Genomic DNA, 25,136 nt, shown 5'->3' on the forward strand with positions numbered 1-25,136 from the left:
AAGAGCACCCACATGATTTCAAACAATTGGGAACAACGTCCAGCATGGAAGACCTTTTATGTCTTCCCATTCCTTTTCTAGCATTTTCCTTATACATATTGGTAGTTTCTACAGTGGATAAGGCAGTTTGGGTTCTGCTGTTTTAAGTACAGTTGATTTATAATGTTACAGGTAGATAGCAAGGTGATTCAGTTGTATACATATCTATACATTCTTTTTCTGATTCTTTTCCATTATGTTGTTCTCTGTGCTATACAGTAGGGCCTTGTTATTTATCTCTTTTGTATATAGTAGTATGTATCTGTTAATCCCAAACTCCTAATTAATTCTTTTCCCCCTTGGTAACCATAATTCTGTTTTCTGTATCTCTGAGCCTCTGCTGTTTTCATTTCAGCATCATTTCCTTCATATTTTCTGGGCTGCCAGAGAGGTCTCATTGTTCTCATTTTTAATTCCCGTGGAGCTTCAATAAATCTCTCTAACCTTGGCCCTCTCACATGTACTTTGAACTTGTGCTGTGTCCGCCGTTATAAACGCCACTGTGGGCACCATTGTTGTGGCTCTGCTGGCTTCTCTCACTGCTAATTCCCAGAGCACCCAGGGGGGCTCCCTTGTCAGGTGCCACCACCGTAGCTTCTGTTTGTTTTATTTTCTTTTAAAGTTTCTTACTCCCAATGCCCGTTCATTGTAGAAAAATTATGAAGTACAGCTTTGCTATAAGGGGAAAAATCACCCATAATCACTTTCCCCCAGGGAGTATCTCTCTGGGTATGCATTCTTCTGGCTCCTTTTCCACACATGTGCATTGGGTATGGTGGATACATTTTACTCTACACAAATGGTTATTTGTGTATCTTCTGGCCTGCTTTTCTCACCTAATAATATGACCACATTTCTGCATTTTTTTCCCCATGATACCATTCTTATTAATTGTAAGTAAGCCATTGTGTGGACATACCATAATTAATTTAACTGGTCCCCAGCTGATGGAGACTTGAGTTGTCTTTAGTTTTTGAGTATTATAAATAACACAGCAGTGGACATCTCAGTGTCTCATCCCTAGTGGGTTTTTGGAGTCACTTTAAAAAAGAATTTCCACTCCATGTCTTGTAATAACTTATAATGGAAAAGAATCTGAAAAGGAATACACATACAAAACCACACAAATATATATATGATGGAATCACTTTGCTGTACACTGGAAACTAACACAACATTATAAATTCACTATGCTTCAATTAAAAACCCAGATATCAAAAAAAGATAGGATGGTAAAATGACTAAACTTATAGCTACTGCTGCAACTTACGTATAAAAAAACACAAACATTTTGACAGCTTTAGGCTAAGAACCGCCCCCACCCCCAGAAATGCATCTTAGGCACCTTACTTCTTGTTTTTGTTAATATTCATTTGCTCCTATGGTATGTATTGTTTATGCATACATACATAATACTTAACATACATACCAAAGAACTTGGTTCTAAGTCCCTGTCATCTGTGACTGGGAGCAGTGTCTGGCACTTAAGCAGATTAAATTTGCTTAATCTGTGAGCCAGGATGAGGTTTTCAGCTCCACCCAGATAACTGTCTTAGGCAACAGCAGCTGACCTCATACCAGCTGGCTTTCCACCTTTGCCTTGATAGTTAACCATCCTCGGTTCAGTTCAGTTCAGTTCAATCGCTCAGTCGTGTCTGACTCTTTGCAACCCCATGGACCGCAGCATACCAGGCCTCCCTGTCCATCACCAACTCGCGGAGTTTACTCAAACTCATGTCCATTGAGTTGGTGACACCATCCAACCATCTCATCCTCTGTCGTCTCCTTCTCCTTCTGCCTTCAATCTTTCCCAGCATCAGGGTCTTTTCCAATGAGTCAGTTCCTCACATCAGGTGGCCAAAGTATTGGAGTTTCAGCTTCAGCATCAGTCCTTCCAATGAATATTGAGGACTGATTTCCTTAGGATGGACTGGTTGGATCTCCTAGCAGTCCAAGGGACTCTCAAGAGTCTTCTCCAACACCACAGCTCAAAAGCATCAATTCTTCAGCACTTAGCTTTCTTTATAGTCCAACTCTCACATCCATACATGGCTACTGGAAAAACCATAGCCTTGACTAGACGGACCTTTGTTGGCAAAGTAATGGTCTCTGCTTTTTAATAAGCTGTCTAGGTTGGTCATAACTTTTCTTCCAAGGAGCAAGCGTCTTTTAATTTCATGGCTGCAGTCACCATCTGCAGTGATTTTGGAGCCCCAAAAAATAAAGTCTGTCACTGTTTCCACTTTCCCCATCTATTTCCCATGATGGGACCAGATGCCATGATCTTAGTTTTCTGAATGTTGAGTTTTAAGCCAACTTTTTCACTCTCCTCTTTCACTTTCATCAAGAGGCTCTTTAGTTCTTCACTTTCTGCCGTAAGGATGGTGTCATCTGCATATCTGAGGTTATTGATATTTCTCCTGGCAATCTTGATTCCAGCTTGTGCTTCATCCAGCCCAGCATTTCTCAGGATGTACTCTGCATATAAGTTAAATAAGCAGGGTGACAATATACAGCCTTGACGTACTCCTTTTTCTATTTGGAAGCAGTCTGTTGTTCCATGTCCAGTTCTAACTGTTGCTTCCTGACCTGCATATAGGTTTCTCAAGAGGGAGGTCAGGTGGTCTGATATTCCCGTCTCTTTCAGAATTTTCCATAGTTTATTGTGATCCATGCAGTCAAAGGCTTTGGCATAGTCAGTAAAGCAGAAATAGATGTTTTTCTGGAACTCTCTTCCTTTTTCCATGATCCAGCAGATGTTGGCAATTTGATCTCTGGTTCCTCTGCCTTTTCTAAAACCAGCTTGAACATCTGGAAGTTCACGGTTCACGTATTGCTGAAGCCTGGCTTGGAAAATTTTGAGCATTACTTTACTAGCGTGTGAGATGAGTGCAATTGTGTGGTAGTTTGAGCATTCTTTGGCATTGCCTTTCTTTGGGATTGGAATGAAAACTGGCCTTTTCCAGTCCTGTGGCCACTGCTGAGTTTTCCAAATTTGCTGGCATACTGAGTGCAGCACTTTCACAGCATCATCTTTCAGGATTTGAAATAGCTCAACTGGAACTCCATCACCTCCACTAGCTTTGTTCGTAGTAATGCTTTCTAAGGCCCACTTGACTTCACATTCCAGGATGTCTGGCTCTAGGTGAGTGATCACACCATCGTGATTATCTGGGTCGTGAAGATCTTTTTTGTACAGTTCTTCTGTATATTCTTGCCACCTTTTCTTAATATCTTCTGCTTCTATTAGGTCCATACCATTTCTGTCCTTTATGGAGCCCATCTTTACATGAAATATTCCCTTGGTGGTTCACAGAGCAGACCCAATTTTAGTTCCCTGGATAGTTAGGGGGTAAATCGTTGCCGGGCTCCCTGGGATTCCTCTTAAGCAGCTGCAGGAGATGTGATAATGAGATTGGCCCTCCTCTGAAGTGGTTAGATTTGCAAAGCCAGGGAGGCATTTCCTGTTCATGTCAAGCATTTTCATTAGCTCCTTCTTAACCAAATCTGAGTTCATGAAAGATTTGACAAACTACCTGATGTTTTCCTATGTTGATGCAAGACATGTGCTGTTTGTGTATAAAGCAAAAAACATGCTATTTAAAAAAAGGGGTGGGGGGGGGGGACTTCCCTGGTGGTCCAGTGGCTAAGACTCCATGGTCCCAGCACAGGGGGCCTGGGTTTGATCCCCGGCCCAGGAACTAGATTCCACATGTTTCAGCTAAAGCCCAGCATAGCCATATAAATAAAAATAAAACATAAATATTTTAAAGAAAAGATATAAATTCTACCTGGGGGTTTGTTTTCACCATTCCCTTGATTTTCATTATGCAGAGGAAGGCACTTTATCCCCTTCAAGCCCATTTTTGGCACTTGAGAGTTCCTGGAAAGGAGTCTGGTTAATAGCAAGTGTTCCTGGATGAGAAATTGGGCGAAAGGATCTGTAGCAAACTGGAAATTCAAAATCTACATTTTTCAGTAAAAAACAGCAAGAGCTCATCAGTGTTGGCCCATGGCTTTCTTTCCGATCAGTTGGTTGGTTTGTGGTTGGGCCAGGGCTTGGCAAGCTGCTTCCCACACCTGGCTTCCCTCCTGTCCTCTTGCTGCCCGCCACCTGTCTCTTCGTGGTCTAGGAGGTGGAATCGTATGTTTTTAAGTGGTTGAAAAGCAAATCAAGACGGAAATGGAAAGGAAATTCATGTTTTTTCATCCATGAAGTTTTATGGGAACTTTGTCGCACCCAATTGTTTGTGTATCATCAGTGGATGCTTTCAAACCGCAAGGACGGAATTGAGTCCTTGAGACAGAGACCATTTGACCCACAGAACTGAACATGTTGACTGGCTGACCATTTACAGAAGGGTTGCCTGCCCGTCCCGGGACTGGACAATTAAAAACAAAAAGGATGTATCATGGGTGGCTCTTACTCGTTTTTGTCTAGTCTGCATTAGTGTCAGTGGCTGTTAGTGGTATAGATGGGTTTCCACGTGGTGCTAGAGGTAAAGAGCCCACCTGCCAATACAGGAGGCGTAAGGGACTTGGATTCAGTCCCTGGGTCTGGAAGATTCCCTGGAGGAGGAAATGGCAACCCGCTCCAGTATTCTTGCTTGGAGAATCCCCATGGACAGAGGAGCCTGGCGGGCTACAGTCCATGGAGGCCACAAAGAGCTGGACATGACGGAAGTGACTTTGCACACATGGGCTGCAAGAGTGACTGTGCTGGAAAGGTTGTAGAAGTTACTTTAGGGGGAGTAAAGCATGGTGCATTTAGTTAGAGTTTATTGTGTGAGTCAGAAACAAGATGGTAACGAAGGTTGCAGCGGAAAGCACGGTGGAGATCTGGCTGAGCCCCTGGCTCTGGCACTGACAGACCGTGACTCGGGGCTGCATCTTGGCTTCTCTGTGCCCCCATGTCCTTGTCTGTGATACGGAGACAGCGAAGGAGAGAGCTTTGACACGTGTCTGTGACCTGCCTGATGTGGGGCAGGCACTCAGTGGAATGATGTGGTCATTTCATTAGGGCCAGCACATTTTAAGTAATCATTTTAATATTTATGTATTAATTTGGTTTTTGTTACTGCAAGCGGTCTTTTCTCTAGCTGAGGGGAGTGGGCTTCTCACTGTGGTAACTTCTCTTACTGGCTCTAGACACTTGACCTTCAGTAGCTGTGGCACAAAGCCTTGCCCCACGGCATGTAGAATCTTCCCAGACCAAAGATCAAACCATTGTCCCCTAAACTAGCAGGCAGATTCTTAACCACCAGGGAAGTCCAGTACATTTATTAAAAGACATCCTCAACAGGGTTTTGTAAGGCTTAATTGAGATGAGGTCTTTGTCTTCTTTCCCTGCCGTAACGAAATATCACAGACTGAGTGGCGTCAACCACAGACATTTCTTATCTCATAGCTTTTGGAGACTGCAGGTCCAAGAGCAAGATGTCAGCAGTGTTACTCCCAGTGAGGCCCCTTTCCTCAGCTTGCAGATTGCCACATTCTTGCTGTGTCCTGACGTAGCCTTTTACAGCTTTAACATGAATTTGGACAGGGGCACAATTCAGTCCATAATAGATGGTCAAGGGTCTCTGGGCTGTAGTAGATACTCAACAGCTATTAGTTCATCTACTTGGCTAAAATAGTATGCTTTGAGGCATTAAAAAAAATAATAATTTTTTTTTTAAATAATTTTTTTGGGTTTGTTTTTCTGGTGTGTTGACCAACAACCCAATCCAAAAAATGGGTAGAAGATGTACTTAACAGACTTTGTTCCAAAGGAGACATCCAGATGGCTAATAAATACATGGGAAAAAAATGCTCAATATTGCTTATTATTAGAGAAATGCAAATCAAAACTACAGTGAGGTTATCACCTCACACTTATGAGCACAGGCCTCAGAACTTGTGGTGCAGAGGCTCAGCTGCTCTACAGTGTGTGGGATCCTCCTGGATTGGGGATCAAACCCATGTCTCCTGCATTGGCAGACAGACTGTACCCCTGAACCACCAGGGAAGCCCTAACACAGCACATTTATTATCTCACAGTTCTGGAGGTTCAGTTCAGTTCAGTTCAGTTGCTCAGTTGTGGTCGACTCTTTGCGACCCCAAGAACCGCAACACACCAGACCTCCCTGTCCATCACCAACTCGTGGAGTTTACTCAAACTCACGTCCATCGACTCGGTGATGCCATCCAAGCATCTCATCCTCTGTTGTCCCCTTCTCCTCCTGCCTTCAATCTTTCCCAGCATCAGGGTTTTTCAAATGAGTCATCTCTTCATATCAGGTGGCCAAAGTATTGGAGTTTCAGCTTCAACATCAGTCCTTCTGATGAATATTCAGGACTGATTTCCTTTAGGATGGACTGGTTGGATCTCCTTACAGTCCAAGGGACTCTCAAGAGCCTTCTCCAACACCACAGCTCAAAAGCATCAATTCTTCGGTGCTCAGCTTTCTTTATAGTCCAACTCTCACATCCACACATGACCACAGGAAAAACTTTAGCCTTGACTAGATGGACCTTTGTTGGCAAAGTGATGTCTCTGCTTTTTAATATGCTGTCTAGGTTGGTCATAACTATTCTTCCAAGGAGTATGCGTCTTTTAATTTCATGGCTGCAGTCACCATCTGCAGTGATTTTGGAGCCCCCAAAAATAAAGTCAGCCACTGTTGCCACTGTTTCCCCATCTATTTGCCATGAAGTGATGGGACTGGATGCCATGATCTTAGTTTTCTGAATGTTGTTAGAAGTCCAAAATGAATCTCACTGGGCTAAAATCAAGGTGTTGGCAGAGCTGGTTCTTTCTGGAAGCTGTAGGGGAGAATCTGTTTCCCTTCCTTTTCCAGCTTCTATAGGCTCTCTGCATCCTTGTTTATGGCCCCTTCCTCTGTCATCCCAGCCAGCAGGGGCTGGTCTGATCTTTCTCATGATGCCTTCTCTCTCATTCTGACTCTTCTCCTCCCCTCTTCCCCATTTAAGATGGCTGTGGCTACACCAGGAACATCTTTCCATCTTAAGGTCAGCAGAGTCACAACCTTCCTTTTAGGCATGTGTGCAAAGTCCCTTCAGTCGTGTCCAATTCTTTGCAACCCGGTGGACTGTAGCCCACCAGGCTCCTCTGTGCATGAGATTCTCCAGGCAAGAATACTGGAGTGGGTTGCCATTCCCTCCTCATCTTCCCAGCCCCAGGGACTGAACCTGTATCTCTCATGTCTCCTGCATCGGCAGGCGGGTTCTTTACCACTAGGGCCACCTGGGAAGCCCCGTTCCTTCCATCTGCAGTCTTAATTCTCCCTGGACATCAAACACTATTTACAAGTTCCAGGGATTAGGACAGGGCTGTCTTGGGGGCTGCCTTCCCAGGTGGCTCAGCGGTGAAGAATCTGCCTGCCAATGCAAGAGACACAGGTTCAGTCCCTGTGTCGGGAAGATCCTCTGGAGGAGGAAATGGCAACCCACTCCAGTATTCTTGCCTGGGAAATTCCATGGACAGAGGCGCTACCATCCATGGGTTTTGTAAAGGATTCAGACAGAACACATCACATCAAATCAATGGGGGCCTGAGGCATGGGGTGTTACTCTGTCCGACAGTAAAAATTTTTGGTTTTGCAGACAACACCATCTCTTAACTACAGAACTTGCATTTGCCACACACAAAACCACACAAACACATGGGCCTGGGTGAGTGGTTTCTTTTTTCCCTTTTTTTGTCTTAAACTCATGGAAAATTTCAAATGCACACAGAAGTAGACCAATGCAGAGATTCCGTGTACCCATCAGGGGATGATTTTTAAGTCGTTCTCATATTTTGCTGTACTTGACTAATTGTCTATACTGCAAATATCTATTACTCGTGTAATCAGGAAAGAAAAGAAAAACCACAAAGAAGTAAACATCCGAGCATCCAGGAAACATGAGGAAAACCAACACTGCGTTTTGAGGTTAAAAAGGAAAAAGATGCAAATAGAGCTTATTAGAACCTCCGTCCTTTTCTGCAGTCATCACCCGTGAGCCTGAGTGGTAGGCAGAGATCAGGACGTTCTCAGGGCAAGCGAGATCTCAAATCATATCGGCTTGGGTAGGTCAGACCCTTCCAATAGAACCTGCTTGCGCTTGTCCCCTGACCTTTCCCCCTTAAAGTTGCTTTGAGATAAGAGATTCTTGTCTGGGCCATCTGATGCAATAATCCAGTTCTGCTTTAAGGCAAGTAGACTATAGTTGCCTGGATGGTGGGTGGGGGTGGGGGATGGGTGATCCCAGGTTTGACCACTTTGCATCAAAATTGTACTTTCACTTGGGAGTTTGTGATTCAGCAACCCTGAAAAGCTGAAAAGTGCATGGAAGGTTCAGGAAAGGCCAGAAGAAATTTTGATAAATGACCTGGTCCTGTGCATGTGTTTTTGTGTGTATGTTTCTGAGAAGTTACATTGGGAATCTTTCCTCCTGGCTTCCATCTGCTTCCATTTGCCGCCCCACCCCCAGAGGTCAGTCTCCTCATTTGATTTTCCACAAAACCCCTTGACCGTCATCTGCTCTTTAGGGAAATGGCTTATACCTGATTAGGTTCCTGTGTTTCCCCATGAGTCTGGGAACCCTGAGCTCTGGACCACAGTCATCATCTTGCCCCTCTCAACTTAAAAAATAGTCACAACTTGAAAGTTGACAGTTATGTTTTTTTCAATGGGAAGTTTTAGGACTTCAAGCCCGGGAGACAGCCTCTCAAGAAACCCTGAGAGAGCAGCTCCAGGGAAGCAAGGGGAGGAGCCAGGTTATGAAGTTGTACAACAATGGACACGTGGCCTGAACATAAAGAGATTATTGTTAATTAAAGGAAACCTGCTATCTAAAGTGAAGGAATTTAGCGCTTTTCTATGAAGGGGAAGATGCAAGAGTCTGGGCTCACTGAAATCATGCCTTCTATAAGTATCTCAGGGAAGCCTGGCACGCTGCAGTCCATGGGGTCGCAAACAGTCAGACGTGACTGAGTGACTGAACTGAACTGAATATGTGTCTCAGCTGTCTGGGGCCAGTGTCCTATGTTTTTTTTACATTCCAAGTTCCCCAGTGCTGCCTCATGGCTGCAGGGTCACAGGTATTGTTTTCTTTCCTGGTTGCCCTTAGGGTTCAGAAATTCACTGATTGTGACCCCCTTGTTTATTGATATGGCAGGACTACTCCATTTCTCACTCCCAATCCAGCCACATGACTCTGACCAGGTCTTCTGAGGAGCCAAGTCACCCAGTTGGAGAATTAGGTGACCAGCATGACAGACAGGAGTGGAGAAAACCCACTTAGCGATGGCGAGAAATAAGGCTGGCCAGGAACATGGGAAATGCACGTGTATGGTGTGTACCAGTGTGTGACATGTGGTATGTGACAGGAGGACCTCAGTAGGCCAAGGACTTAGGCAAGATGAACTACGAGACCACTGCATTTTTAGAGCAGGCAGAACAGTAAGATTCAAACCCTATGTTACAGCTGCCTGGAGTAGAAAAGGCCAGTCATGGATAAAAGCTACAATACCGTTATCCTTTATCCGGCAGTTCCTTCACTGAACTTATTTTACTTTTGTAGACACTAAAATAAAACAATTCACTGGAGAATTAGTGGAGTGACTGATTTTGTTTCTTTGTTCCTGAAAGTAATTGAGAGAACAGGAAACTATAGTAAACAAAAGAATAGCCTCTAATTCAATCTAACAGATGATTAGATCATCACAATCAAAAGATTAGGTTATTTGAGCATTTCAATAGATTATACAGTATTTTAATAAGATTAAAAAAAATTATACAACTTTTAAAGGTTCCTTTTCTTTTACAAAATTACTAGCTATATTCCCTGTTGTACAGTACATCCTTGTAGCCTATCTTATCCCCAGTAATTTGTACTGCCCACTCCCCTACCCCTATACTGCCCTCCTTCCACTTCTTTTTATGATTGAGTAATATTGCAGTGTATAGCCATCCACTTCGTTTATCCAGTCATCAGTGGATGGGCATTTGGTATTTGCATGTTGAACCTATTAAGGATAGAACTATTATAGACATTTACCTGTACACGTCCATGCCAATGTATGTTTTCATTTTTCCTGTGGTGGTCGAAGGAGTGGAATTGCTGAGTTATATAGTAACTAAGACCTTCTTAAAGGTTTACTCTGGATCAGGCAGAGTGTGGCTTTTACTGCATCCCCTAGACCAAAGTGAGTTGCAGACCTCCACACCGAGTCAAGGAGAAGAGCCTTACAAGGGTCTTGACTGTCCAAAGGGCTTGATCAGGGCCCTCATGTCAAGCCCTCAGAGTGGAACCTGACACATAGGAGGTACTTGATAAATATTACATACTCCCTGTTGTCATTCTCTTGATTACTAAGAATAATACAAAACTGAGGCCCATAGTGAAAACAAACTGTCAGGACTTAGGTTGACAACCATCAGTCAGCCTGACAGCAGATCCGTCCTCAGGATTTTGGAGATTATGATTACAGATTAACAGTATTTGAGTCGGAAAGTGAGAACTAGAGGCTACTAGAGGTCACAGTGACCACCAGCACTGGACAAGATCATCAGGAGGCATCCCATATTCATTCCAGAAAATGTGGAACTTCAGGCAAAATCGTCAGAATAAAAAGCACCTGTGAGAGATAAGTGCTTTGGTTTCTTTCCTTCCAGTATTTTTTTCATGAATTATGTGTGTAAGCATATATTGCATATCTTAATAAAACTAGATTGTAAGATACATAGTTTATATGTTGCATTTTATCATTTAACATTAGGAGCATTTTCCCATATTATTCAGTATTGGTTTATAATGGCTACATGATCTAGCTAGCTCTATGTCCTTTTACTTAGTAATTTGGAAAGTTTATAATGACACAGCTTGGTGAATTTCTACATGTTGCACACATTCATAAGACAAGACCACCACCCAAATGGAATTACAGGATCCTCTGATCTCTTCTAGTCTATAACCATCCCATTTTCATGAAATGATTCCCAGTTTATCTATATACCACCTTATTACTGGACACATAGGTGGCTTCCAATCTTTTGCCCTTATAAAGATGCTGCTGCGTTGATCTTCCTTGTACGGACACATTTGTATCTGACTGCTTCCTCTGGATACATTTCTAAAAGTTGCAAAATCCTGAGTCAGGGGGTGTGAATGTGTAGCTCTCAGTTGACATGCTGCGTCTGTCAATCCTGTTACTTCAGGATTCCCCTCCCTGTGCTTCTGCTACGCTTTGCCTGGACAGTGCAATTATGGTACTGTATTAATGAGCCCCTAACCCGTCTTTAGGACTTGGCTTCAAAACTAGCTCCACAGGGGACTTCCCTGGTGGTCCAGTGGTTAAGAATCTGCCTTCCAATGCAGGGCATGCAGGTTTGATTCCTGGTCGGGGAACTAAGATCCCACATACTGCAGAGCACCTAAGCGCTCACCCCCATGCCACAAGAGAAGCCCGATCATGGCTACAAAAGATCCAGAGTGCCACAACTAAGACCGGTCGCAGCCAAATAAATGTTTCAAATGGGTAACTACATATTCTCCATACGTCTGTGTGTGCCCATGTTCATCCTCGTGTATATTTAATGCAATACTTCATTTATTAAATATTTGATCCTCCACTGTGTGACAGATCTGCATAAATGTGTCTGGGTGTGTGTATACAACTACCATGTATCTGGATGAGACATTCATTCACTTACTTCACATGTATTTAATAAGGACTCTTCTGTCTACTGGGCTTTTCTGATAGCTCAATTGGTAAAGAATCTGCCTGCAATGCAGGAGACCCCAGCTCAATTCCTGGGTTGGGAAGATCTGCTGGAGAAAAGGATAGGCCACCCACTCCAGTATTCTTGGGCTTCCCTTGTGGCTTAGCTGGTAAAGAATCTGCCTGCAATGTGGGAGACCTGGGTTTGATCCCTGCGTTGGGAAGGGAAAGGCTACCCACTCCAGGATTCTGACCTGGAGAATTCCATAGACTGTATAGTCCATGGGGTCATAAAGAGTTGGACATGACTGAGCAACTTTCACTTCACTTCTATATACTGGGCTTCCCAGATGGTGCTAGTGGTAGAAGAACCCACCTGCCAATGCAGGAGACTTATATAAGAGACACAAGTTTAATCCCTGGGTTGGGAAGGTCCTCTGGAGGAGGACTGGCATGACAACCCACTCCAGTATTCTTGCCTGGAGAATCCCTAGGACAGAGGAGCCTGGTGGGCTACAGTCCGTAGGGTGGCAAAGAGTTGGACACAACTGAAGCGACTTAGCACATCCACATGCACTTTTATCTACTGGGGACACAGAATCCGTACCTTTAACAGAGCTCACAGTCATCTTAATGTTTCTTCTTAGTTTACTAAGAGCAGGTCAATGGAGTGTTTTCTAGATTTTTTTCTTAAACAATCTGAATCATGCTGGGGGTGGGGGGGAGCAGCTTATTTCTAAGGAACCTTGATTTAAAAAGACAAGTCTGAGGTTAAAAATAATGGCAGAACCCGAATATACTCGGGGGAGGGCTTGTTTCTTTTGCTTATCTGTAGTGAGATAAAAAGTATCTCCAAATGGGCTGGTTTCCAACCTGGACACCATGTACACAAAGCACCTCATTCTAGGAGGGAGAGTGAATAAAGAGAGGTAATTTGCCCATATTTATTTTCTCCTACAAGTGTGATGTAAAACTTTTCACACGTGCAGGAGCAGGCAACCACAACCACGTGGGGAAGCAGCCGTTTTTTGCAAATAAAAATGCTTCCCAGAAGCATGACAAATGCAAGACTAACAGGTGTAGCACAGAGCCGAGGCGCGCATGTGGTTCTCATCAGCTGCCTCTCTCCTGTTTTAAATGTAGGTCTTCCTGTAACAAGAAGAAAAGTTATTTCTCTCGAGGCTGCGGCTAATGATCCACTCAGCCTGCCTTTTTTACCCCTTTGCATAACCGTATATTTAACAAGAGCTTCCACGGAGAGAGCCGGCAATGAAAGAAGGCAATGATGAGGCTAGGGGCGGGGAGAAGCCCTTAGACTTGACATTTAACAGTTCTGGGTTCGACCGATAACTCTGGGTGACCTTGGGCCTCAGTTTCCTCCTTTGTAAGGGCGTTTCAGTTTTCCAGCACCACCATTCAAAGCAGGGTGGGAGGGTTTTTTAAACCAATGATTCTCAACAGGGGTCTAGTCTACCAGCCAGGGGACCTCTGGCAGTGATTGGGGACATTTCTGGTCCCCTGCAGGAAAAGGGTGTTACTGGCAGAGACCAGGGATGCTGCCGAACATTTTGCAACGCACAGGACAGAGTGATCCAGCCCCAAATGTTACTGGTGCCCAGGCTGAGAAACGCGTGGACACAGGATTGCAACGTTGGTGTCAACTCATGCGGCCTCGGGGCTTTCCTAGCTGCGGTAGCGGCTCCTCCGTGAGACACTTTGCTGTCTCATGTTTTGGGGATAGTAGCCCGAGGCGCTGCAGACCCCCGACTCGCACCCACCCCCTCTGGAGCGTCCCACAGCGCTCCTCAGTTGACCCTTCGGCGCACAGAATTACAACGTGGACGTCTGCCTCCTGGCCTCCCCGAACGCAGAGGAGCTGGGAAGGACCCCGGGGCTCAGGAAACTTGGCAGCTTCTCCCGCCCACGATTCCCGTCATCTTCGTCAGAATGGGGAAAGCGTTTCTACCCTAGGAGTGGGGTACTTCATCTGCCCTCTCCGCCTCGCTGCCCTGAGGGCGTCCGCCCAGAGCGCCAGGGTTCAAGGACTCGGCGCTCACCTAGCGTTTCCGTCGGAAACCTCTGGCCGCCACCCCCTCAACCTCCCGACTTGGGTGGGGGCGGGGCCTCCAGGCGGCGGCCGTTGCCCCGCCCAACCGCCTCCCAACGGCTCCCTGGGCCAAGCGACTGGGCGGAACAGAGGTGGGGGTGACTGCGCCTGCGCGCGCATGCGTGGAGTCTAGGGGCGGGGCCTGCAAGTGGCCCCGCCCAGACTCGGCGTCTCTGCCCGCCCTATCTCCCAACCTCCTCAGCGTGGCGCCGACGCTGCGTGCGGCGCGGGTTACCCAGAGTGCTTCGCGCGGGGGTAGCTCACTGGAGTTTGGTTCTCGAGGCGGCGGCAGCAGCGGCGACGGCTCCGGCGGCTCCTCCTCCTCCTCTGGTGGTGGCGGCGCCCCGGGCCTGAGCCCCGGCCCCGGCTCACCTCTCCGTCACCCCGCGCGCCCCCTCTTTCCCCGGCGCCGCGGGGAACATGAGGCTCCGCTCCCGGAGGCCGGCGAGTGAGTGACCCCGGTCCTCCGCCTCAGCCCGCCCGCCCGCTGGCCCGGCCGCTCCCCCCCCGCCTCGCCCAGGCAATGACAGCGGCTCCGCCGTCTCCGCAGCAGATCAGGGACCGGCTGCTGCAGGCCATCGACCCTCAGAGCAACGTAAGTGCTCCTCACACGGGTTTAGGTGGAGGCCGCGTGGGCCCAGGACCCTCCCCCTCCCTAGTGCTCCTCGTCCGCCGGGCTCCGAAGGATCCCCCGGACACCCAGCTTCCCCTGAGGGCCGCTGCCATCCCTGTCTCTCTTCCCCCGGGCCCGGGCCGGGGGCTGGTCGGGCAGCCCGGCAGCGCTCGGTACGTGAGGCCGAGGCTTTCGTGCGGCCTGGGCGAAGGGAGCAGATGGGAGCTGAGACTAGAGTTTTTCCCCCTCATCCACTCTAATTCTACGACCCTTGCTGTTCCTGACGGTGCTTCCCCGCCTCGCCCTTACCATAGGACCCGCGACCCCCGGGAAGCCCTCCCGGCGGGGGGGAGGGGAGGGGGAAAGGCTGTGAGCAACTGGTGTCCGGGGTAGGACTCGGGGAGCCCGTGCCGCCGGTGTCTCGGCCTTCTCGGTGATGAGGGAAGTCTTGTTTACCTTTCCTCCCGGTTGGAAGAACCTTTCTGGCTTCGAAGGGAGCCCCCCCGGCCTCCTTTACACCTAGCCGGGTGCCCAAGGCGCGTGGAGAGTCCCTTTCGGTTCTGAGAGTGGACTTGCCTTCGCTGGGTCTCTCTTGGGGTCGCTGCCGACGGAAGATGATCTTGTGGAGAGTGGGATTCTTCCTATTACCTTTCTGGGCCTAAGTACTCCTTGCGTCTCAGACCAAGGCAGAGCCCCGCTTTTTGGCAGTGAAGTAGAGGTGATTGTGTGCTCTCCCATTCCACCCAGAGCCCTTCTTCGTCTGCCCCCTACGTGGGGCCCTAGCCTGTTGGTTTGTGACCTAGACAGTCAGGGTTAACCCCAGGGTGTCGCTTTCTCAGGTGGTGCTCCACCGAGGCTGCTGTTTGTGGAGGGATCTCCCCTGCCCCCCACCGTGTGTGTTGGGAAAGAGTCATCATATTCTCATGTTTTCTCTGAGTGGTTGTCCGTGATAGGGGTCATTTTCCCTTGTGGCCAGAGTAAGTTCAGCAATGGCAAGATGTTGTAGCATCCAGGTATGAAGTGAGTCCCTGCATTTCCTGGGAGACCAGGAAGTGGCCATTGAAACCACTTTAATGTGCTGGGGATGGAAGAAATCATCTTTGGCTTGGCCAGGTAACTTAGGTTTCTGTCCCTGTGGGGACTTTTGCTTTTCCTTTACATGAGTTTTGCGGATTACTTTTAGCAGTAGGTTTTAGCCAGCACTTTGGGAATTATTCATGGTTGGATTGTACAAATTTGGTAGAAAGAGAGGAGTTGTGATCTTTGTGAGACCGATTTCTGTATCATAAGTAATTCTGTCATTCCTGGTCTTCAGGCCCCATGAAGATAGACTTGGTGGTACTTGTCTTTAACAAATGTATACATTTTTGTTATGACTTTGGGGGTGGAGTAGGCACAAGCTATATAAAACCTTGCAGAATGTTTGCAGTAACTGGTGCTGCAGCAATTCCCAAGACTGAAAAATTAGAGGATAAAACAAGTGAAATGAAAAATGAGCCTTGGTGACTTTCACCTCAGAGTGTAATTTCTTGAATTCCATGTGCTTGTTTGCTTTCCAGAGATTCTGAATGGTTGCTGAGATATTAGCCCTGATCCTAATACCACCTAGGAGAGCTTTGGGATCAGGAGGCGCTTTAACAGGCAGTCACCATGTTGTAGCTTAGGTGGGGCGGTGACCTCAGGGGTTCCACTGTTTTGTAAGACTCTAAAGGGTTCCTAGGAGAACAAGAGGAAGAGGGTCCAAGCCTATGGTTGTGTTACGTATCATGGAGTGCACATTTCACGTGGGTTATCTGGGATGACTTAGAGTCATACTGATGTAAGTATAGTGGACGAAATCAGGGTATTGTCTCTGAATATGAGTGATGAGAAAGTGCCTCCTTTAAATGCTGCTGTTGTCAGTGATGTTCCTGAGTATTGTTACAAGCCGTTTGACAGGAGTGTGGCTTGGAGCAAACTCCACAGAGAACTCTGAGCCGTGGAGGAATAGGTTGCTGGTAGAGATGGTGTGACCATATTTCTGCAGTTTCTCTTGATTGAACTGGGCTCAGGTGAGAGCTAGGTGGCTTCATCAAGGCATTGCCATCACACAGCTGCTCTTCTCTGCCTTAACCAAGTAGAAACTCCACTTCTGCATCGTTAGTTGACACATATTTAAGATGCTCCTGGAAAATAAAAATGGGGACACTGTTGAAGAGCCAACACTAAAATTAAACCTCTTCTGAGAGAAGCAATAGAGAATTGTGTCATTAATGCTTACCTTTATGGGCATGCAATTATGATAACAAACTTAACTTTTGCTTGAAAAGTCAATGTCAGGGAGCTGACCTAATATCCACAAGTATCTAAAAAGTTAGGGAAGTAACAAAGTAACATTTTCTGATCATCTCACTGACAAAGAGGGTTCTTAAGAGGAAACTTCTTTGCTCTAAATTCTAGCCTCTGGAGTACTTGAATATCTATAGCATCAGGCTTTGATTTAATAATTTTTGCCAACTCAGTAAAAAATTCTGTACACTCCTTTTCAAGAAGCAACTAAAAGTTGTTTAGAACAGTGAAAGCCTTACTCTTACCGTTGTATGGCAGCCCAGGGTGTTGAAAATCTTTCCGAAGTGCAGTGTGTGCCTTTGTTAATCTTGTTTTGTCATGGATAAAGTTGAGGAGGACTGTCTTCTTCCTGCCCAGAAATCGGAGTCAGTCCACTCAAGCATAGTCTCATCAGCAAGTGATTAGGTTCCTCATCAGCAAGTGATTAGATTCCCTTTTGTATTGGACACTCCTTATTTTGCTAAAGTTCGGGCTTTGTCTTCCAGAGGACAGCCTTCAGGAGGAGTTTGTTTCTCTGTCTGCTCCGTCTAGAGCAGAAGTGTTAGGCGTACTTTCTAAGTGCTGGTTAAACTACTGAACCCTAGACTCCTTCTTGGGTTCTCCAGCAGGAAATCTCAGGACTACATTTCTTCCTCAGTATTCTGCAGACTTCAGGTGCCAAGGGGAGATGACCAAGGGGCCTCTGCAGAGAGACACATGGAAAAGATCATTTTCCCACCTAGGAATTGGAAGGTGAGGATACCAGTGAGCTTCCTTGGGCTGTGGGTTCCTCATCCACAATCTGGGACTGGGGACTGGTGTGTTTGCCCCATAAAGCTCCTTCTAGATCCAGGTTCAGATTCTGGACCTGGGCATCAGACGCTAACGTGAATTGTTCGAGAAGTTTTGTCTTTTAATGCAGTATCTATTGTGTGAATTTTCTGAATAACAAATACTAACACACTTCTGCACAGAGATGTATGCTTTATCTGACTTTGTGCAACACTTCAGCAAAATCTCCTGCTTTCTTCTAACAGCCTGTAAAGGGAGGTGGGGTGCGTGGCCAGTCTCCCCTTTCTGTGGGTGCAGAAGCCGACATCATGACAGTAGGTGCTGTTTAGTGTCTTCCATGGTCTGGAGAGGACAAAATGCCTTTGTTTCCTACTGACTTAATGTGAGGTGACTGCCCTAAAGTTAGGGACTTACCCAGAGTTATTAAGCGATAATGTTTCCAACTTTAAATGCACTGTAGTGATCTCAAATATGGAGAGACGGCTTCAGAAGAGGCCATGAGGGCAGTGTTCTTGAGCTGGTAAGAAAAGATGTGGGTGCCTCTTCTCTCCCACACAAGTTTATAAGAGATTACAACTTTACCTGTGATAGATCCAACAGGATGATGACATTAGACAACCTGTCCCGGAAACATCTGAAGGTTTCTGTCCGGGGAACAGAATCCTGGGCCAGACCACACCGTGATGTGGTAACTGCCAACTGATGTGGAACTTGTCATGGGTCTGGTGTTCCAGCTTTCTTTTCTGCTTCAAGATTTCAGCACTTCTGGTGTTTTTATAAAACACCATTGATCCTGCAGAAAAGAGGAATCTTTTAAGTTCTAAAATGGAAGGCTGTTAGTTCCAATTCTCATTAATATATTAGAACATATGAAATCGAAACATGTGGACTCTTCCTGATCACGCCGGTGGCCCAGATTCAGTAGCCTTCCTGTCTTTGCTCTTTTTGTTGTGGCCAGGATGTGTGAGGACAGCAGGATGGCATTTTGTGGCTTTGGGAAGTGGACAGGTGACAGTGTTGGTTGTCATCAGGTTTAAGTCCTTGTTGTGACTTGCCCTCTTCCTCAGAAGAAGGTGGACTTTGCTTTCTGTCTTCACGGAGGTCCTCAGAGGTGCCTCTCATCAGGGGATGTTGTCCTGGCTGCAGGTCACAGAGGCCTGGAAGACAGTTCAGATCAGCTTAGGGGAGAGGCATTTGTCCTGATACAGATACAAACAGGCACAGGCACTGTGGCCATGTGGGCTCACAACACCGCTTTGAGTGGTGGGCCATGCCCTCCAAGGGGCCAGGCTTGGCGTTCTGTGAAGGAGGAGCGCTCTGCTCACTTTGCCTCAGTTTGTCCATGTGTCTGTCTTCGCAGATGGAGTTCTGGTTTATCCAGAACTGATTTTAACCCGTCATGACCTCTCTGTGACTGCCTCCAGTGGTCTCCTGCCACCCCACCACTGTCAGCTGCTTTCTGGAAGCTGGGGGCTCTCTGTCTCTCAGCAGAAGTCGTGCTTTTTCTCTTTATTCCTGGTGGTGGCTGTCCTGAGTCTGCCTGGTGCCTGTGGGGCCCACATAGCTGGCTGTCAGGTTGGGTGCCTGAGTTTGTGGCTCAGTGGCTGGCTGCATAGGCAGTGCATTTTCAGTCCAGCCTTGTGAGTGCCCACACTTAGAGCCCCCTTCTCCCACTGCTCCTTTTCATTCTCCAGACTGAGCAGGTGTTGACACAGGGATTCCATGAATTGGAGAGCATTTCCTGCATAAGGAGGGCCTACCAGTATTCCGCATGCTGGATTTAAAAGTACACTCCGAGTGAATTTCAGTTCTTGGGAGGCAGTACACCTACATTTCAATCATCAACTCGACTCACGCTGTTTATGGAGATATATGATAAAACTGGAAAAGGTGGATGAGCTGTGGAGTAAACACTTCTAGTGAGTGTTTATGGTGCTGGCTGTGGCGGGGGCAGACCTGGGGATACCCAGCCACTACCCTGCAGGGACCTGGAGCAGGCGTAGTGTGCGCATGGATGGTCTGGGATTGGGGCAGCCTCACAGGGCTACAGCTCTTAGATCCAAATGGAACAGTTCTTCATGTGTCTTATTCAGAGATGGTTCAGAATTCTCAAGAACGTAAAATGACTTTGTAGAATCATTTTTTCCTCCATCATTTGTGTTTTCAGAAGGAAAAGGAAGTCATTTCTTGGTTTGTCTCTGACCTGAGGGGAATGGAGTGTTTGGAGGAATCACTGGCAAGTCATTGAACAGTTTACCGTCTCAGCAATGGGATAGGAAGAAGGCTGGTGAAGGGCCTGGAGGCTGGTTTACAGTACGGGTTTAGGTTGGCTCTGTGTGGCTTCTGGAGGCAAACTTAGGACTCGAAAGGCAGGAGTTCATGGGAGGTAGGTGCTGTTGGACTCGGGGGAGCTCTTCTTGATGATCATCAGACCTGGCTCAAGGGTCCAGGGCCAGGGTGCCAGGAGGGTGTCGCACAGGACTGGGCCCTTGGTCAGGACTCAGACTCTTGACCTGTGAGTTCCTGGAGGTTCTGTGATTATATATGGATCCTGTTAAAATGAAGGGTCATGTCAGATGTGTCCCAGCCAGGTGGGTGGGGTTAAAAGCCTTCAAATGCTCCTGGGACTGCAACAGAGTTTCCTGGAAATTCGTCCATTGGCGACTATAAAACAAAGAGCTGCCATTTACTAGCACTTACTGTGTGCCAGGGATGTGTAGTGTGCTTTGCATCCTGGGTGGTTCTCTGAACCACTCTTACACAAGGATGCTCCATCTTCATTTTAGGGAAGAGCAGAGGTTGAGGGCAGAGAAGGCAATGGCACCCCACTCCAGTAGGCGGCAGTCCATGGGGTCGTACAGAGTCAGACACGACTGAGCGACTTCACTTTCACTTTTCACTTTCATACATTGGAGAAGGAAATAACCCACTCCAGTGTTCTTGCCTGGAGAATCCCAGGGACGGGGAAGCCTGGTGGGCTGCTGTCTGTGGGTTCGCACAGAGTTGGACACGACTGAAGTGACTTAGCAGCAGCAGAGGTTGAGGGATCTTTCCAGTGTCACAGAGGTGGATATGGGAAAGCTCGGTGCCCAAACTCAGTGCTGGTTGGCTCCAAAGCCAGTGGGCCTAACAACCTGTTACATAAGCAGTGCCCAGAATGAAAGTTGAAGTCCAGTGCATCTTCTGAGGTTTACCTTAAATGTGAAGTGTTTTTAAACGTTAAGCTTTGCCTTTCCATTTTCTTCCCAGTTCCTACAACCTTTCCCCCCTAAAAATCTTCTGGCCTACTGGCTCCTAACCTTTTGGGATATCAAGTTCCATTTTTATGATCAGAAACATTCAGGAACATCCACCTGATGCCATCAGTACACTGATCAGGTGTACTGTTTTGTTTTGTTTTAAAAAAATTCAAGGACAGAAGCTGCTCCTAATCCAGTAATGTTTTGAAGTAAAGTTATAGCTTGTCATCAAGACAGCATCTACGGAAACCTACAAGCTGACTCCCTGTTTGTGTGTGGCACATTGGATCGGACCCTTTGCACTGCCTCTGGCTGGGGCCTCCTGTCATCCCTACCTCTTCCCTTTTCCAGAAACCTTTCCCACTTTAATCCAAGACAGTCTCCTTCAGGCACCTAACAGAACTTAAAAATTCTACATTCCTGCTGAGACTATATCTGTTCCCATGGGATGGCAAGTTCCTTGATAACAGAGCCAGAGTTATTCCCCAAGTATCCATAAAGAACTTCTTCAGTGAGTGGGTGCTCAGATGCTTGATGATGTTCTTGTGAAAGGGCTGGTCTTCAGAGCCAGCTGTCAGCATTTACTGAGTAGGTGCAGGTTGCCAGTACTTTACACATTTAACCTGTACAGCAATACAGCAACCTGGTGAGGCAGGTACCAGTGTAGAAACTGGGGCTCCGTGGACACAGTGCTAGAAGGGATGGCTCGGGTTGGAACCTCCCCACTTGGTCCTCACCCATCTGCTGCTGCCTCCCATGTCACTTGGGAGAGGGCAGTGGATACAGGGCAGGCAGTCCACTCTCCTGCCTAGATTTGGATCCTTAGGCTGGATTCTTCTGTGCAGCATTTTTATGCTTATTTAGCAGGAAAGTTGTACCTGAATACTCTGCTTTCTCTTGAATCAGCTGAGAAAAAGGTATTTTTCACTTTTTGTTTCTTGGCTGGCATTTTCCACCCCTGATAGAGAAGGTGGCTCTCGATCTTAGATCCCTGTCTATATGTGATCCCTAGAGACACTGATCAAATGCCACCTAGAGACTCTTTGGCCTTTTTTGATCATTGACATTGACAAACCATACCCTTTCTGGACACCCCCACCCCCTACCCTCACAGATTTCATTCTTCAGGGCCAGAAAGTGGGTGATGCTTTTTCCAGGCCACACTTCATGGTAGGCCAGCCTGGTGGCTGCAATGGAGACTCTAGTCACTTGTCCACTGTGTGCAAAGTGATTTTGTAGGTGGCTGGCCCTAGTTCTGTGCCCGGGGGGTTCTGTGGTGGAGTCAGGAGAGTTACTGATGGAGAATTCAGCTGCATGTGACCATGGCTCACACCGAGAGGCCATTGGTGGCCTGGCTGTCCTCTTCCAGGTGCCAGTAGCCCCGCTTTCCTGCTTGTACCTTCAGCTGCGTCCCCTACACACTCCCCGGTCACAGTTGGCTCTGCAGAGCACCTGGCCTGCTAAGCTGGCCTTGGCTCTCCTGGCACACACCTGCGGGCTGGGGTTCCCTTGTCCCTACGATGCCTTACTTGGATATCCCCCCTCCCCTATTCCAGCTTAGCTCTCTGGACCCCTCTGCCATCAGGTCCCTGGTCCAGCTTGGGGTGAGTGGTGGGCTGGTGGCCACAGGGTGATCCCCAACATAGCTATCTGTGTCCTTAAGGCCAGTCCTTCTTGAAAGCCATTTCCAGTGAACACGTCCCAGCTTTTTTTTTTTTTTTACCCCCTTGGTGTGCCTTGGGATCTGTGCCAGGCAGATAGTTGGCAAGCCAGCTTTTTAGTGCTGTGGGGGGGAGGGGGGTGAGTGACACTGATGTGGAGGTATGTAAAATGGAAACAATGGTTTCTGCTAATTACTTCACATTGTTTCCTTCAAGCATTCAGTTAGATAGTTGCAGGCAAAGCACCTTTATGACTTCTGCATTGGCTTGTGTTGCACAGAGGCCCAGAAGTGGATTTCTTCTCAGGTGACACCCTGGCTTTACTCCATCTCTCTGTTTTGTTTTTGGTTGTGTTGCCTTTGCACAGTGGGTATTGTCTCCCCAGCCCCTGTAGCTTTGGGAATCACTCTTACCGACCATCATCCAGGGCAGAAGAGGAAGGTACCTCTTCCCCAGAAGGCCGAGCAGACGTTTTCTGGTCCTTTGATTGAATTTGTCTGGACTTTGATTGAATTAGCAGACTGTGTTGATTGGTTCACCCCTAAATCAGGACATGGTGGACTGACCCAGAGTAGAGGAGGTGTCCCCAAGAAACATTAGGGCACTGTTCATGGGAGAATAGGGTGGGAGTTGCCTGGTAGTGACCCTAGGTGATGCCTTTGAGGTGCTGCTTTCGTCACCTCTTTAAATTAAAATTTTGATATGATCGCGCCTTCAAGTAGTTGAGTGTTCTGCTGGGCCCGGGATTGGGTCCAGGTAACAGAATGGACATAACTGAAATATGAATTCTGGAGTAAGCAACGGGTGGTTTGCATGGCGTCAGATCGCAGCATGGGGTTCTAAGTACCCCTTTGTTCTGGCTGAACTGCAGACTCTGATTTGCCTGCAGTCACACTTGGGTGCCTTGTATTAGCGCAGGTGCCTGGTTGCAGCTTCTGGCCCCATCCTGGGCTAAGGAGCCCTCTGGGAGTCCAGGGGAGCCTCAGCACGGCCCTGCTTGTGCTCTGTCCAGCACGCCGTCACCTCTCCTGCCTGTGTGGGGCTGGGTGGGAGGAAGCGGTGCCTATGGCCAAGCAGCAGCCGAGCTCTCCAGCCTTGTGTTCTCTCAGGCTCAGCATGGATGGCTCCTGGGAGGTCTGGTCACAGCTGATTGTTGTGTCCATTTCCTCTTAACTGTCCCCTTCCCCTGCTTAACAGAAGCTGGTACCTGCTTGCATTTCAGAGTTTGGTTTCTTTCACTTAGGTTAGCTGAGATAGAGCGGGTCAGGTGATCTTTCACGGCCCTTCATTTTCCCCTTCCTATGTGTCTGGGGAGCTCTGACAAGCACCCAAAGTTGGTGATGTCTGCTCCCCCTTGGCTGGATGCTGGCATTTGGGCAGTGGCAAATGTGGGCCACGTGTTACGATTGAGGTGTGTCTGGGGGCAGAGAGGTTTGTGAATGGACATTTCCCTTTCGCTTCTATTTTAAAGGAGCTTCTTATTCTTAAGCATTTAAAGTTCTCCCTTTGAAGGCTGGTCAGCAAGCCAAAGCTGCTGCTGCTGCATGCAGGAGCTTCACTTCTCACCATCACCCTCCTTAATGAGGTGAGCTCATCCTGTATTTGTTTGTAAGGTTTCTCCTTGCACCACTGAGTCAAAATATTGTTTGGGATTAGAATTGGAGTGGGAGCACTGAGAGGGAAACTGTTCTGTTTTTTTGTCCTCGACACCACGTGCATCTGTGTGTTATGTGGATAGACTTGTTCCACGTGGTGGGAAACGTAGTAGCTCTGGGATTAGAACTGTTGAAGGCTTGGACAAGGATGGATTCGCTTTCAGCTTGAAAACTCCTGGAGACTTACTCTGGCTTGGCTTGGGGGTGGGGTGAAAATGGTAATGTCCACAGGAAGTCGGGGAGGAGCTTGCAGAAGCAGCAGCTCTGCTGTGCAGACAGAAGCCGCAGGTGTCCCTTGACTGCTGTAGCCCTCCCGTGTGGCAGGGCAGAGACAGTGAGACACTGGTCTGGACCAGGAGGTAGGGGCTGTCTTTGGGTTGCTGGTGGACCTGCTTGTTGGCCCCCCTCAGAGTTAGGGGAGTAAGCGTCTGCCTTTTGCCCTGGGGATGATGCTCCTTTGTCAGGAGTGTAGTCGGCATGGTTTTCTGTCCTGTCGGTGGTGGGCGCCCCCAAGTCAGGAAATAGGAAGTGGCATCATCTGCTTTGTGAGATGAGCTGGCCTTGGGCATGAGGACGCATTACTGACACTTGTCACTTGAGGCCGTCTCCCTGGGTGTTATGCTGTCCTTAGTGACCCACCGCAGGCTCAGTGCTGAATGCAGCTGCTTGGGAACTCAGGAAGCCTGAGGACTAACGCTAGAAGTTGCTGTGGTTGGGCCCCTGAACTGTACTGCACTGGCCTTTCTGCTCTCTCCTCCTTGTACCTCATTGTACCACCTTGCCTTCGAATATTTGACTTTGCTTTGAGGACCCCTGTCTGGCCTTTAAGACTTTCCGCAGATGTCTCACCATGGTTTCCGGTGAGCCCTGGGCGCTTGCAGGCCAGCCAGCTACTGCCCTCGGCATGCTGTGCTGTTGGTTGGTGGTGCCACAATCGACTGCTCTGCTGGCTGCCTCCCCTGGTCGCCCCATTCCTGTGAATGGGACCTTAGGGAGATGTAGCCTCTTCCCAGCCA

The 25,136-nt window shown here is 47.6% G+C and overlaps 1 protein-coding gene and 1 long non-coding RNA gene across 3 annotated transcripts in view; one reads left to right on the plus strand and one right to left on the minus strand.

The window, feature by feature from the left end:
* Window positions 1–7,590: 7,590 nt before the first annotated feature.
* On the minus strand, window positions 7,591–14,017 carry LOC139184048 (uncharacterized). The gene is made up of 2 exons (XR_011567479.1): window positions 13,804–14,017; window positions 7,591–12,895 (listed from the first exon to the last, which is right to left on the minus strand). It is a non-coding gene; the product is annotated as an uncharacterized lncRNA (long non-coding RNA).
* A 117-nt stretch (window positions 14,018–14,134) lies between these two features.
* Window positions 14,135–25,136, plus strand: part of MED26 (mediator complex subunit 26) — a 40,686-nt gene continuing 29,684 nt past the window's right edge. For both annotated transcript variants that reach the window (XM_070792595.1, XM_019963925.2), the window contains exon 1: window positions 14,135–14,448. Coding sequence is in view for 1 of the 2 variants with exons in the window: in XM_019963925.2 (XP_019819484.2) it covers window positions 14,377–14,448 (72 nt within the window). In the remaining variant the exon portion in view is untranslated. The remainder of the gene's footprint in view (window positions 14,449–25,136) is intronic.

This window comes from Bos indicus, chromosome 7 (assembly GCF_029378745.1).
Source record: "Bos indicus isolate NIAB-ARS_2022 breed Sahiwal x Tharparkar chromosome 7, NIAB-ARS_B.indTharparkar_mat_pri_1.0, whole genome shotgun sequence".
NCBI classification, from domain to species: domain Eukaryota; kingdom Metazoa; phylum Chordata; class Mammalia; order Artiodactyla; family Bovidae; genus Bos; species Bos indicus.